Here is a 13,479-nt window from a genome sequence, read left to right as displayed (position 1 = left end):
CTGGAGTTAAAAAAAAAAGGTCTGAAATTAAGTACCTGTAAGCCAGCGCTCTCTTTAGCTACCGACAGCTGCAAGTTTTATAGCTACAAATTTATCTGTGACAGATTGCCAAATAAAATTCACATACAGCTGAAATATCCTCCAGACTTCAGCCGATGGCTTACAGTTCCAACCGCTCCTGGAAGATTTTACAAACCTCAAGTCCGGGGCTTGACAGACCAGTAAAAACAATAAACTATTACTACAAGTAAACACTTTTGCCTTTTTAAACTTTCAATTTAAATTTATATAGTTTAAAATATTAAAGCAATGTAATACTATATTTCAATTATAAAAATCACTAGGAAAAGCAAAAACAGATGTTTCTTCTTACTCGAGTTGTGAAACTGCTCCTCCACCAGCTGCTGAAAACACTGATACAGCTAAAAACATTTAAAAATATCTAAATTGAAACTTATTTTGAAGTCTGTTTTACTTTACACTCTTCTCTTGCATTTTACACCAGTTATGGAGCAATAAAACACTTCTTACTACAGACAACTAGAAACAAACGAGTGCTTTTAAGAAACATTAATCTACATGTTCCCATCAACATCAAAAACACCCCAGCTGGAAGCACACACATTGCAAGGTAGGAGCAATGCTACGAGCAAGCAGTAACTCGGGTTTACTCCTCAGGGTAAGCTCTGTTACTACAGCTTCCACAGCATTATCATCAAGCAGTGAAAAATGACATCACGTATGTCATGCAGACCGAAGACATGCCAGTGCCACTAAAGAGCCTGCACAAGTTATTTTGAGGTACACGGATATCTTCCTGCTGTAAAAAAAAAAAAACCAAACAAACCACCATTGAGGCAGCCTCATACTCCTGATTGTCTCAGCTGCCGGACAAATAATTTAAGATATTTTTATATTCTTACATGGTAAACAGCATCCCCCTTAAAAAAATAATCTTTACAGGAGATGCCAATTTAAATGGGATTCTTGGAGGGCAACATCAAAGACAAGGCAACATCTGCTAGAGCAATACCCGCGTTTCGGTCATTTGGCAGACTGGAAAAGGATTAAATGATGCAAATCAAAAGCATTGTGCGCAAAGGCACTGCTTTGCAGTGCACACGTACCACGGTAACGGCCATGCGGATCTAGTGCAGTCACCTGCCAGCACAAAATCCACAGGGAAAGCAAAGTGCACAACTGAAAATACATAGGTAGGACATGCAAAAGGGTGAAGGCAATACATTTGAATTTTTATGTTACTTAACAGTCGATAAAGACTGCTAAACAGATCATCAGATTTCTGCATTTGCCTGACATGCTCTGTTTGGCTTTACATTCACACTTATTTGAGTTATCCCAAGGAAAAAGCACAGTCTGTAGGTGAATAAAGCCTTCAAGGAGATCCTTTATTGAGAATACTTCATTAACCCAGTGCAGGCGTTATCATATTCTGAGGTTATAACTTAAACTATTTCAGGAAGAATCTCCAGTGGGTATAACAAGAAACCCAGACATGACTCAATACAGCTCAAACTGTCACACCTTTAAATGTTTAATTTGCGTTACAGCTATTAACATTTCATATAGAAAGAGCAGGACCATTTGACAAAAACAAAACTAAAATTTGGAGTTTAATATATTTTTTTTAATTATAGGTGATTTTGCTCAAGTCCTTAAGCAAACAGCTTCAAGCACTGGAGTTGCAGCCCCCACGTAGCTCATCTCAACGGTGAGGTGCATTATTGAGGTCTCCAACTATCAGGAGGTTCTCTCAAATCAAAGAACTGTCTTGAATCAAAGTGAGACACAGGTGAATTTAATAAATAAACCTGTAAAGGTACACTTATTTCCAATGGAAATCAGAAAACTGTGCAATAATCCGCCTAGTAAGACGTATCAGATCAGTGCCTATATTCCCCTGATTTTCCAGAAAGTGCAAAAACCACATGACAACTAGAGAGTACTTACTTTTTTAGCTCCTATGATAGCATTAAGAAAAAAGGTAAAGTTAGAGAAAGCTTCCAGTTCTAGAGATGCAGCAGCTAGTCAGCAAGGACACAGAACGACAACAGCCAAATGTATTATCATATAGTTAACTCCCCCCTTACATAATACATTTAATTAAACTTACAGCTGGTTAACTCTCCAGAACTACATTATCTTAATCAACCAACACCACAGACACTCAGTTACTTTTAATTTTAAATAACAAGCACTAAAAAATATACATATCCAAAAAGATCTACCCATCACGACAGGGAACCAGCCAGAAAGGCTCCCAACCTGCCCTACCAATACTGTCAGCTGGTGCAAAAGTGAAGCTCAGGTCCCCCCAGTTTCAGGTAACTAAACACCAACAGCAAATACTTGAAAGAATTCTGAAAATGTAACAATTATAATGTCAAATAATGAATTCACATGGTTGTAGTTACTTCTACCAGAAGTTAGCGATCTGTACAACATTCTATGAATGAGATAGAAATAAATACCAATACTCAGCCCACTAATTTTTCAGGAAAAGCATCAATATGACACGTGAACACCTGTGACAGAATTTAAGCCTTTAAGAATTTAAGAGCCATACCTACAAGGCTACACTTATGAAGCCTGACGAGACACAGCTTCTCATGTCACCAATTCAACATTACATGTAAGAAAAGGGTATTTCTGCAAGGAAGCAACACAAACCCCCAAGCCAAAGTGACCGCAAATGTTCCCCATCAAATCTGGCTCACAGGAATTCAAGTGCTGTTTTTTATGAAGATTATTACCAGGGAAAAGCTTCGTAAAGGGAATTTACCACAACAAGCGGCAATACCATTTTCCAAAAACAAGTCCAAGATACTTGCAGCACCTATTTGTTTCCATGAGGGGCCAAACCTTAGGTTCAGTTATGATAAAGACCAGATTTTTCAATGAAGTAAAGTTTACAAACACAAGCAAAAACTGTAGAAAAAAAAAATGTCATGTCTACTCTGTGTTCATAAGTTTTCCCAGAGGAACACGGGAAGAGGCATATACAAGGATTTTAGTTACACAAACCATCACCTGAGCTGGTGCGGACAGCCTGATGAGAGATGTGGGCTGCAGAACATTAACACCAGACCAGAGCACTACCTGTTCTCCCAGCATACAAATTTACTCCAGACAAGACACAAGCTCACAATCCAGCTTCAGCCAAGTCTGCCAAAGCACAGTACGAAGACTGAAGGGAGGATACCTGATCCGACAAAGTCCGGAGGGACAAATTCACCTCTTCAAAGGTTTTGGAAGAAATTTAAACTGACTTGGACTTCTTAAGAGCCAGCACCATACGCCACGCTGCTCGCAGTCTGGTCTGAGGCAGCGAAGATTTACCACCGCACCAAACCACAGCCTGCGCGGTTGTTCCAAAGCTTTCCACCTGGTTATTCTCAACTACACACTTCACCCCCTCAAACAGAAAGTTTTACAATTAAAAGAACGTGCTGTAGTTTTATGAACACTCTCCACTGGCAAAAATCAGAGCACAAACTAGAGCTGAATTAGAAACCCATCAGTCTGCACACGCTCAGAACCAAGGTGGCAGCTCAGAAGATCTCGTTCTCAAACCACTCCCAAGACCACATTCATCCGCTGCCTAGTAACGTTTTTCAGAAGTGAAGCGGTTTTTCAGTTAACTAGCATTTTTTTAGCACGAAGATAAATTAATACTTCGAGACAGAGGCAGCAAACTTTATAAAAAGTGTTTAAGAAACACAAATCTGTGAGTGGAGTAGAAAAATGTAAGAGGGCTCTTACTGCACGCACCAGAGACTGGCTCCTGCGTACCCAGGACAATTTTGCTTTTCCAGTGACAGTGCAGACAATCTATCAGGTGTTTTACAAAGCATAAAGCCACTGGAAAGGCAAATGTTATTATTAATATTTATCGATGCCAAATAATCAAATACTCCCAAGTAACAAAAAAACCAAAAATCACAGGTCAATGTTTAGGCCTCCCATGGACTGTTAAAGAGGGCTTACAAAAACCTGAAAGAATTTTTAATCATAGCTACTGCTTCAGAGCTCTGGGCTCGGTGTTGTCTTGTCACCACTTCCTGGGTATTTCAAGCCAGAACAAATCTGTGCTGTACCTCCAGCGCTGCAGGAAAATGCATAAAGTTAAAAATAGGCAATGAAAAGGCCTCTATTGTTGGTCTGTAAATCCAAAATAAGCTTTGGACTTCAGCTATTTGGCTGCATTATCCCCTTAAGTCTAGCTACTTTTTAAAGTAAAACAAAAGCGTACAATACATTACCCTAAGGCTGTAGCCAAAAAAAGAAAGTCAACTCCATTTATTAGTTTAATGAAAGCCACTCTTTCTCTTCTGTCCATGAGAAAGTTACAGTTCTCCTGAATTGAGAGGCCTATAAAATAAATGTGGGGTATTTTGGGGGGAGTGAGGTTATAAATAAGTTTGTCACAGCCTCCCAGAGACCTAAATTCCATCAGGCTCTGCACAATTTCTTGCACTGGAACTGAACTGTGATTTTCATTTCAGCTGTGTGCCAGGCTGATCTGTCAGCTCCCAACAAGGCACAGCAAGTCAGGCAGCGCCACGATTTGAAAGCAGTTCTCCCAGAAATAATTTAACAGTTTGATGTGGCTTAAAATATTTCTGATAGTCTTGAAAAAGTATCTTTAGACGAGCAAGAGCAGCAAATCTCATCCATCACTGATTTCTGGAGGGACATGACAGCTGCTTTCTGCAAGCCATAACCAAGAGGGCAAGATTACAGTCACAGTTCAACTCCCTTCTTCAGAAAAGACATCAAAAACGGGCATCAGGTGGCACCAGGGGACACAGGATGATGGAGGCACAGGGCAGCTTCCTGTGGTTCGGCCCCAAAAACACCCCATGGACGCAGCCCCAAAGGCTAGGCAGGAAAGTCCTGATTTCTGCAGGTCCAAGCAGCAATCAAGCCAACACCGGTCACTCTTCCCCCAGCTCAGCACTGATGGGTTCTCACTACAGGAGATTCTATCCCAATCCTCCATCTGCGTATTTGCTTACATGCCCTGGCACAGCTGATTTTGGCCAGGTCAACACGGTTATATATTTAGTGCTCCTGTTCCATCGCATGTCACACCAGCCTCCCCACCAGAAGCTCTTGAACACTCATCCCAGCAGCAGCCAGAAAAATAAATGCCAAAAAACCCCAGAAAGGGCCCATTTGATGTCAGGGACAGAGCAGAGAGAGGAGCAAGAAGGTCCACAGGCACCAGTCCGTTTTTCTACAGCCTCAGACCGGCACCTGGGCTATGCCACGCTCAAGACGTGCACTGCCCACGTCTTCCTAGTAAAATGCTTCTCCTCGTCCCAAACCTGCTACTGCTGCAGTCCTGCACAAAAGCGAGAGCCATTTCAGCTAGGCATTTGGGCACCAGTTAGACACAGCTGCCTCATACCTACCTGCTCTACAGCAAAGGAAACCTTGCACCGCCTCCTGCTTTGTTCCTTTTGGTGATTCAGAGTTAAAAGAACTGAGAGTGGTTTCACACCAGAGGGTCTGATGGCCTCTTGCAGCTGAAGGGAGCAAATCCACCCCCTCCTCAACCCTGGCACTGAGTCAATACAGGCAGCTAAAGCAAAAGAAAATATTAACCCTTGTGTAGTATTGCTCTTCTGCTGGTTTGACTCTGTAAATTGGCTCTCCCCCAACTCACGGTGGCTCAAAGCAGCAGGACACAGAGTCAGGAGAGGAACCGCCTTCATCACCTTTGCTATAATACGAAGCTCCACACTAACCTTTAGCCAGGGAAACGACAACGACTCCCAACCTTGATCACCTAAAAATGCAACTCTTCGCTCCAAGCAACAACGCTGCTGACTGCTAATGAAGAGATAATCAAGGACATGGGAAATCAGCAGCAGGGAAAGACAGGAAAGAAGCCACCTTCACAAGAAAAAGCAAAGTAGTTGAAAACAAACAGCTTAGGTGAAGAGAAAAAAGGCATACCTGCAAGGTCAGGGAGAAAGAGGGCACACCTAGAAAAGGAGAGGAAAGAATTACAGCTATACAGCCAAGCAAAGTTATTTTCTCCCCCGTACTGAGCGCAACAGGATTGTGAACATCAGATTACAATCAATTCCAAAACATCAATGATCGAGACGTGAAAGAACAAATCCATACTGATTTCGGTGAACACCAGGAGGGGAGGAGGGGAGGAATGACAGGCTGTCGCAGCCTCAGCAACTTTAGCTACCGCTGTAATCCTTCACAAACCCCCAGAGAGCACATTAGCAGCCTCCACACAACCACTCCTCCCTGGCTCTGCCCATTCCCCAAATATAGTTTTGAAACAGATACCTCCCGAGCGAGCTGTCGTTGAAACAAAAAGCAGAAAAAGCAGGACGGGCTGCCGGAGGCACCACCAAGGTTACAGAGGGGTTGGGAACACCAGGATACGGAGAGGGAGAGGTGAGACGAGCAGAGTCCAGCTGCACCTACAGAGCAAGGGCAGGACGACGGGGAGGCCTGACATTACAGGGCCCCCAGCTCCACACCAAGTTTGGAGAGGCAGCTAAGGGTGCTGGGCCACAGGCTGGATCAGGCCGCTGCTTCAGTTACAGAGGGCTGCCAGCTGCTCTGTGCCAGCACAGTGCAGCAGCTCAAGTTTCCCTTTGCAGCAGGCGACTCGACGAGAAACCCTTGCCAAGATGAGGAATGGGGAAAAGAGCAGACCCTCAAAGCACTCGGAGCTGCTGGGGACAGGGGGTCCCCTAAATTCCCCTCCCTACCAGGGCAGGAATCGCACCGACCTCGAGACTTGAAGGGGTGAGGCTCCGTGTAGCAGGGGTATCCCCACAATCAGCACCCCAAAAGAGAGGGAACCTGCCCCCCGCCCAAAAGGTGCACAGGTTTAGGGAGACCTCCAGCATCGGCTCACCCAGCCCTTACACCGGCAACAGGGTGCTCCTGCAACCGCCTACCTAGAGGCTGCGAAGGGGAAGCGACCCCATAGAGGGGAAACCCCCCCTTCTCTAGGCCTGAGGGGAAAAGGGATCTCACAGATAACGAGGGGCCCCCCACAAACATCTTTCCTGGGGTGTGAGGGGAGAAGAGACCCCACAGGGAATGGGGGGGCCTCCCACAACCCCCTTCCCAGACCTATTAAGAGGAAAGGGACCTAAGAGATTGTGAGGAGCATGGGGGGGGGAGGGCGTATCACCACACTATTCCCTGGGACTTAAGAGTGGGGAAAAGTAATCCCACAGAGCAAGGGCACTCTGAGCCTTCTCCCTCAGGACTACCGGGGGGGGGGGGGGGGGGCACCCCCATTTCCGAGGCCATGAAGAGGAAGAGACCACACAGACGATGGGGGAACCCCACAACCTCCCTTCTTTGAGATCGTAACAGGGAAAGAGACACCCACATATAATGAGGGTCCCCCACAACTCCCCCCTTCCCGCCACTGTGAGGGAAGGGGACCCGCCGATAACGAGGTACCCCAAAAACCCCCCTTCCCCTGGCCTATGAGCAGGAAAGGACCCCACAGGTAACGGGGGGGGGTGATCAGAACCTCCTTCCTGGGGACTGCGAGAGGAGAAAGGCAGCCCACAGATCACGAGGGGCTCCCACACCTCCCACCCCAGGGCTGTGAGAGGAGCAAGGGATCCCCGCGAGAGACCCCCCGAAGCTCCCACTACCGAGGCCCACGGGGACGGGGGGGGAAGGGACGAAGGGCCCCACGGAGCGGGGAGCCCGCCCGGCGGGCCGGTGAGGGGGTCAGCACTCACCGGCAGCGCTGGGCCCGGGCAGGCCGCAGGCGGCTCCGCTCCGCTCGGCCTCCACCAGGCAAAGGGAGGCGCCGTGCGCCGCGCGGGGGGTTGTGGGGGCGGCGCGGACCACGCGCGGCGGGGGCGGGGGGGGGGCGCCGCGCGGAGGGAGGCAACGCGCCGCACTCACAGCGCGGGTCTCCTCCCCACCCCTCCCCTCTCCCACGGTGGAACGGCCGGGCAGGGCGGGGGGGAAGCAGGGAGGGGGGAAGCGGGGAGGCGCGCGACCCCCCTCCTCGCAGAGTGGTACAACCCAAAAGCGGTGGCGGAGCTGCGGGGAAGAGTCCAACAGGGCAAGGAGGAGGGGGGGAGGAAGCGGCGCAATCTAATCAGTATGGGGGACGCGCATGCGCGCTGCGCGCCGCCCCGCCCTACCGGCCGGCTCGGGGCCGGAGCGGAGACAAAGGCGCCGCGCCCCCCCCCTCCCACCCCCCCGCCCCGCCCCGGTTATAACGCGCCCCCCTCCCGGTACCGCGCCGGCCCATGGCTGCGGGGGCTGCTCCATGCCCGGGGGGGAGCCGGAGGCGGGTGGGGGGCCGGCCGGTATGGCGGGAGGGCGGCGGGGCGGCAGCAGCGCAGCCGGGGGGGTGTCGGTGAAGATGGCGCTGCGACGGGCCTACTCCATCAAGGACAAGCTACAGGCCATCGAGCGGGTGAAGAAGGGCGAGCGACAGGCGTCGGTGTGCCGGGCCTTCGGGGTGCCGGGGGGTACGCTGAGGGGCTGGCTGAAGGACGAGGCCAAGCTACGGTGGTTCCTGGAGCAGCTGGGGGGTGAGGTGGGCACCCAACGCAAGAAGATGCGCCTGGCCAACGAGGAGGAGATCGACCGCGCCGTCTATGCCTGGTTCCTTGCCCTCCGCCAGCATGGTGTGCCCCTCTCCGGGCCCCTCATCCAGGCCCAGGCCGAGGCCTTCGCCCGGCAGATCTACGGTCCCGAGTGTACCTTCAAGGCCAGCCACGGCTGGTTCTGGCGCTGGCAGAAGCGTCACGGCATCTCCAGCCAGCGCATCTATGGCGAGGGCGGCCTCCCTGCCGAGCCCGAGCGGGCTCCTGCCGCCTGCCCAGAGACTTTGCCGATGCCAGCTGCTGATGCCGGGGGCTACGGCGACGAGCAGATCTACAACGCCAACGTCACCGGGCTCTACTGGAAGCTGCTGCCGGGGCAGGCCGGTGGGGTGACGGCAACAGCGCGGCGGCGGCCAGCTCCCCGCGAGCGGGTCACCGTGCTGCTGGCCGCCAATTTGACCGGCTCCCACAAGCTCAAGCCGCTGGTGGTCGGGGGCCTTCGCGATCCCCCCAGCCTCCGCCATCACAACCAAGACAAATTCCCTGCTTGCTACCGCTACAGCCCCGAAGCCAGGCTGCGGCCGGCCCTTCTCCGGGCTTGGTTCTTTGAGGACTTTGTGCCGGGCGTCAAACGCTATCTGCGCCGGAGCTGCCTGCAGCAGAAGGCCGTGTTGCTGCTCAGCACCCCACCACCCACCTCCGGGACAGGCCCTGAGGAATCCCCCCCGCTGCAGACGCCTGACGGCTCCATCCGCGCCCTCTTCCTCTCCAAGGTCCCTGCCGGGAGCGGCTCGGCCGGAGGAGGAGGCCGAATCCCAGCTCCGCTGGAGCAGGGGGTGGTGTCCGCCTTCAAGCAGCTCTACAAGCGGGAATTGTTGCGCCTGGCCGTCTCGTGCGCAGCTGGCGGCGGCGGCTCCGGTGGCCCCATGGACTTTGTGCGGTCCTTCCTCCTCAAGGACATGTTGTACCTGGCCGGCCTCTCCTGGGACCTCATCCCCCCTGGCTCCATCGAGAAGTGTTGGCTCCTGGGGCTGCGCGCTGCCTTCGAGCCCCAGCCCGGGGAGGAAGAGCACGGAGACCCTCCACACGGGGAGGAAGGTGGTGGGGACAGCAAAGTCTTTAGCGACCTGACCCACCTGGCCGCGTTGGCCTACAAGCGCTTGGCTCCTGAGGAGGTGGCCGACTGGTTGCACTTGGACGACGCGGCCCCGGGTACGGAGGAGGACGATGGGGAAGAGGACGCTGAGGAGGAAGGCCCCGGGGGCTGCGGGGCAGAGGAGGAGGAGGAGGAGGAGGCAGCTGCCGGAGACAGGGGTGGCAGAAGGGGTGGGGAAGGAGGGGATGCCTTGCTGCCCACGGCTCGGGAAGCCATCAAAGGTCTGGAGACGGCGCTGCGCTGGCTGGAGGGTCAGGACCCCCGGCAAGTGGGGCCGCTGAAGCTGGTGCAGCTCCGCTCCCTCATCAGCATGGCCCAGCGGCTGCACCGCGGTGGCAGTCCCCATTCCTAGGGCAGGGTGAACCGCAACCTCTCGGCTACCAACCGCCCCGCTTGGGGTGGGGGGACACGGGGCTGGGACATGCCGGTTGTCCCAGGGGGCTGGCGGTGGAGGTGCTAGCTCCCCTCACCCCTCCGTCACGGGCGGTCCCTGGGGCTCAGGAGGCCCGAACGCCCCTGGGTTACCACGGCTAAGAGCGGGTTACAGTTTAGGGCTAACGGGGAGGGGGGTTTGTGCAACAACCCCTCCGTACGTTGCGTATTTGAGGGTTGTTCCTCACCCTAAGTATATTTAGGAGGTGCTATTTTTTAAATCCCAGGAGACTGAGCAGGGGTCACTGGCACCACTAGAAGGGGGTGGATGCCCCCCGCGCTGCCTGGTCTCCCCAACCCTGTGGGGAGAAGGAGCGAGGGAGGGACCTGCTCAGCGTCACTGTGAGGAGCCAAGATGATGGGGGAAGTTACAGTAAGTAATTCCCCACATCTCGGAGCGGGGCTGAGGTCGGCGCAGCCGGCTGGACAGGGACCACTCCTGGGGTGCTGTAAGGCAAACGTTCTGCCCTGGAAGAGGCTGGTGATGCCCTTCCCACTGCTGAAACGGAGTCTTCTTAAACTGGGGAGGTTTGGGGCTGGTTTAAGACAACTTTCTTCAGGCACTGGATTGGGACAGGGACACTTAGGTGGCATCCAACAAGCAGCGGCTCCCCCGAGAGGGTCACCTCCGTCACTCCCTGTGACAGCCCCGCGCCCGGACTATGGAGGCCTGCTGAAACAGGTACCATCATCCTCACATCCTCGAGAAGCCGAAGGCTCCGGGGATGGGGGTTGCGGTGCGCCCCCCCCCCCCCCCCCCCCCCCAGGGGTTTGCAGGGTGGCTGGGGCTGAAGGACGTGTCTTGTGGTGCAGGGGAGACAGCTGCCAGTGTGACGTGCGTCGTGAGTTGAGATGGGAGCGGGGAGGGCTCCCGGCACTGCCTTGAAATACCGGAGGCATCAGATGTGAATTTAGCAGCTCTTGACCTGATTTGGATTAAATTTTAGCCTGCTTAGCCAAATTATTGAAAGGAAGAAAAAAAAAATGAACTCATAAGTGCTGCCATGCCCCGTGTCAGAAGGCAGGGTGGGTGTTTTTACTTGTCGGGTCTTTGTCTCATAACTTCAGAGTTTATGAAAATTAAATGGATTTTTATTCCCACTTTGGGGTTGTCATCTGTAAACGGTCACGCAGAGCCATCCCAGTGGGATGGCGGGGGTGGCACAAGGGGGACCTGCATGCGGTTGTGTCCTCTTGGTGTGGTCTTCTCCATCGTGTTCCCTGCCTCTCCGTAGCCTGTTTAACGTGGCAGGGCCAGGCAGGCACCCGAGCTGCTGTGGCTGCTCCCCAAATTGACTTTTTTTACTTTATTAGTAGGGTTAACTTGTGGATAAACAAGACTGCCAGGGAATTTAGGGAGCAGCAAAGAAAAAAAAAAAAAAACACAAAAAATCAAATTTGGAGCTGAGGTTTGTCCTTTCCGATCCTGAAACTCCACTGCAGAACCAATGTCAAGAAAAGCTTCGGATTAGGGGAGAAATGCACTTCTTTTTTTTCCCACCCCAACAAACCCAACCAACTTCAATTTCTGGTGTTCATCTGCCACGTTCACAGCCAGCATGCTGCGGGGTGTCTCACCCATTTCACGCTTCTCCCTTAGCTTTGGTTTCCTAATGGTATGTGTTTGGGGCTTGATGCTGCCGTGCTTGAATGCAGACTTTTATCCACCAATGGGATGTGACCATGTAAAACTACGTTTCTATTTATTTTTAAAATCTTTTGCACCAAAAAAAACCCCACAAAAACATTTTAGAGCTTGGGATGTGGCTCGCTTCAAGTAGTAGTTTGTGAATTAAAGGAGTCTTCACTTGTTTGACAAAAACATTGCCAAGCTCCGCAGAAGTTACCGGGCTGGAGGTCATCTCTTCTCATGTAGGTCAGCCTGGGTGCACTCGCAGCACCGTTTGGCCTGGTTTGGGAGATGAGAACATCAAACCATTGAATGGTTTGGGTTGAAAGGGACCTTCAAAGATCATCTAGTCCAACCCTCCTGCCTTGGGCAGGGACACCTTTCAGTAGATCAGGTTGCTCACAACCCCGTCCAGGCTGACCTTGAACACTTCCAATGATGGGGCATCCACAGCTTCTCTGGCCACCCTGGTCCAGTGTCTCACCACCCTCAGCGTGAAAAATTTCTTCCTTACGTCCAGTCTAAATCTGCCCTCTTTCAGTTTAAAACCGTTGCTCTGTCTTTCTTAGCCCCCATTCTATATTGAAAGGCTGCAGTAAGGTCTCCCCGGGGCCTTCCCTTCTCCAGGCTGAACAACCCCAACTCTCTCAGCCTTTCTCCACAGCAGAGCTGTTCCAGCCCTCGGACCATTTCCATGGTCTTCTCTGGACCCGCTCCAACAGGTCCATGTCTGTCTTGTGCTGGGGACCCCAGAGCTGGACGCAGTGCTCCAGGGGGGTGTCACCAGAGCGGAGTAGAGGGGCAGAATCTCCTCCCTCGCCCTGCTGGCCACGCTGCTTTGGATGCAGCCCAGGATACGCTTGGCTTTCTGGGCTGCGAGCGCACATTGCCGGCTCATGTCCAGCTTTTCATCCACCAGTACCCCCAAGTCCTTCTTGCCAGGGCTGCTCTCAATCCCTTCATCCCCCAGCCTGTAGTGATACCGGGGGTTGCCCCGACCCGGGTGCAGAACCTTGCACTTGGCCTTGTTGAGCTTCATGAGGTTCGCATGGGCCCACTCCTCCAGCCTGTCCAGGTCCCTCTGCATGGCATCCCTTCCCTCAGGGGAATCAACTCAGCTTGGTGTCATCCGCAGACTTGCTGAGGGGGCCCTCAGTCCCACCGTCTATGTCATTGATGAAGGTATTTAATAGTACTGGTCCCAGTACAGACCCTTGAGGGACAGCATTCGTTACTGGTTTCCACTTGGACATTGAGCCATCGACTGTAACTCTTTGGACACAGCCATCCAGCCAATACCTGATCCAGCTAACAGTCCATCCATCAAACCCATCTCTCTCCAATTTAGCGGCAGGAATGTTGTGGGAGACCGTATCAAAGTCTAGGTAGACGATGTCCATAGCTCTTCCCTTGTCCACCAGTGCAGTCACTCCATCGTAGAAAGCCACTACCTTCATCAGGCACAATTTGCCCTTGGTGAAGCCATGTTGGCTGTCTCTAATCACCTCCCCGCCTTCCATATGCTTCGACATGTCTTCCAGGAGGATCTGCTCCATGATCTCACCGGGCGGGATGAGATGCTTCTCTTGAAGGCAGGAGTACTAGCAGTAAGGTAGTAGCAGTAATTTACCTGCAGCAAGTGCTGGCTTTTTTAATAAAATTAATGGAAT

General features: G+C 52.1%; 1 protein-coding gene and 1 long non-coding RNA gene across 2 annotated transcripts; one reads left to right on the top strand and one right to left on the bottom strand.

Moving 5' to 3' along the window:
* Nucleotides 1-5,780: 5,780 nt before the first annotated feature.
* LOC143156072 (uncharacterized) lies at nt 5,781-7,858 on the bottom strand. Its single transcript, XR_012994562.1, has 3 exons — nt 7,767-7,858; nt 5,986-6,014; nt 5,781-5,859 (listed from the first exon to the last, which is right to left on the bottom strand). It is a non-coding gene; the product is annotated as an uncharacterized LOC143156072 (long non-coding RNA).
* A 450-nt stretch (nt 7,859-8,308) lies between these two features.
* TIGD5 (tigger transposable element derived 5) lies at nt 8,309-10,934 on the top strand. The gene has a single exon (XM_076328973.1). It carries the CDS (start codon nt 8,309-8,311, stop codon nt 10,097-10,099), a length of 1,791 nt encoding a protein of 596 aa, XP_076185088.1. The 3' UTR covers nt 10,100-10,934.
* Nucleotides 10,935-13,479: the final 2,545 nt, after the last annotated feature.

The sequence above is a fragment of the Aptenodytes patagonicus genome, chromosome 2 (genome assembly GCF_965638725.1).
Source record: "Aptenodytes patagonicus chromosome 2, bAptPat1.pri.cur, whole genome shotgun sequence".
Lineage (NCBI taxonomy): Eukaryota > Metazoa > Chordata > Aves > Sphenisciformes > Spheniscidae > Aptenodytes > Aptenodytes patagonicus.
Note: the sequence above shows the minus strand (reverse complement) of the source record. Positions and strands in the feature narration are given on the sequence as shown.

Coding starts and splice junctions, on each gene's coding strand:
- TIGD5 (XM_076328973.1), top strand. CDS start 8,309: ATGCCCGGGGGGGAGCCGGAGGCGGGTGGGGGGCCGGCCGGTATGGCG.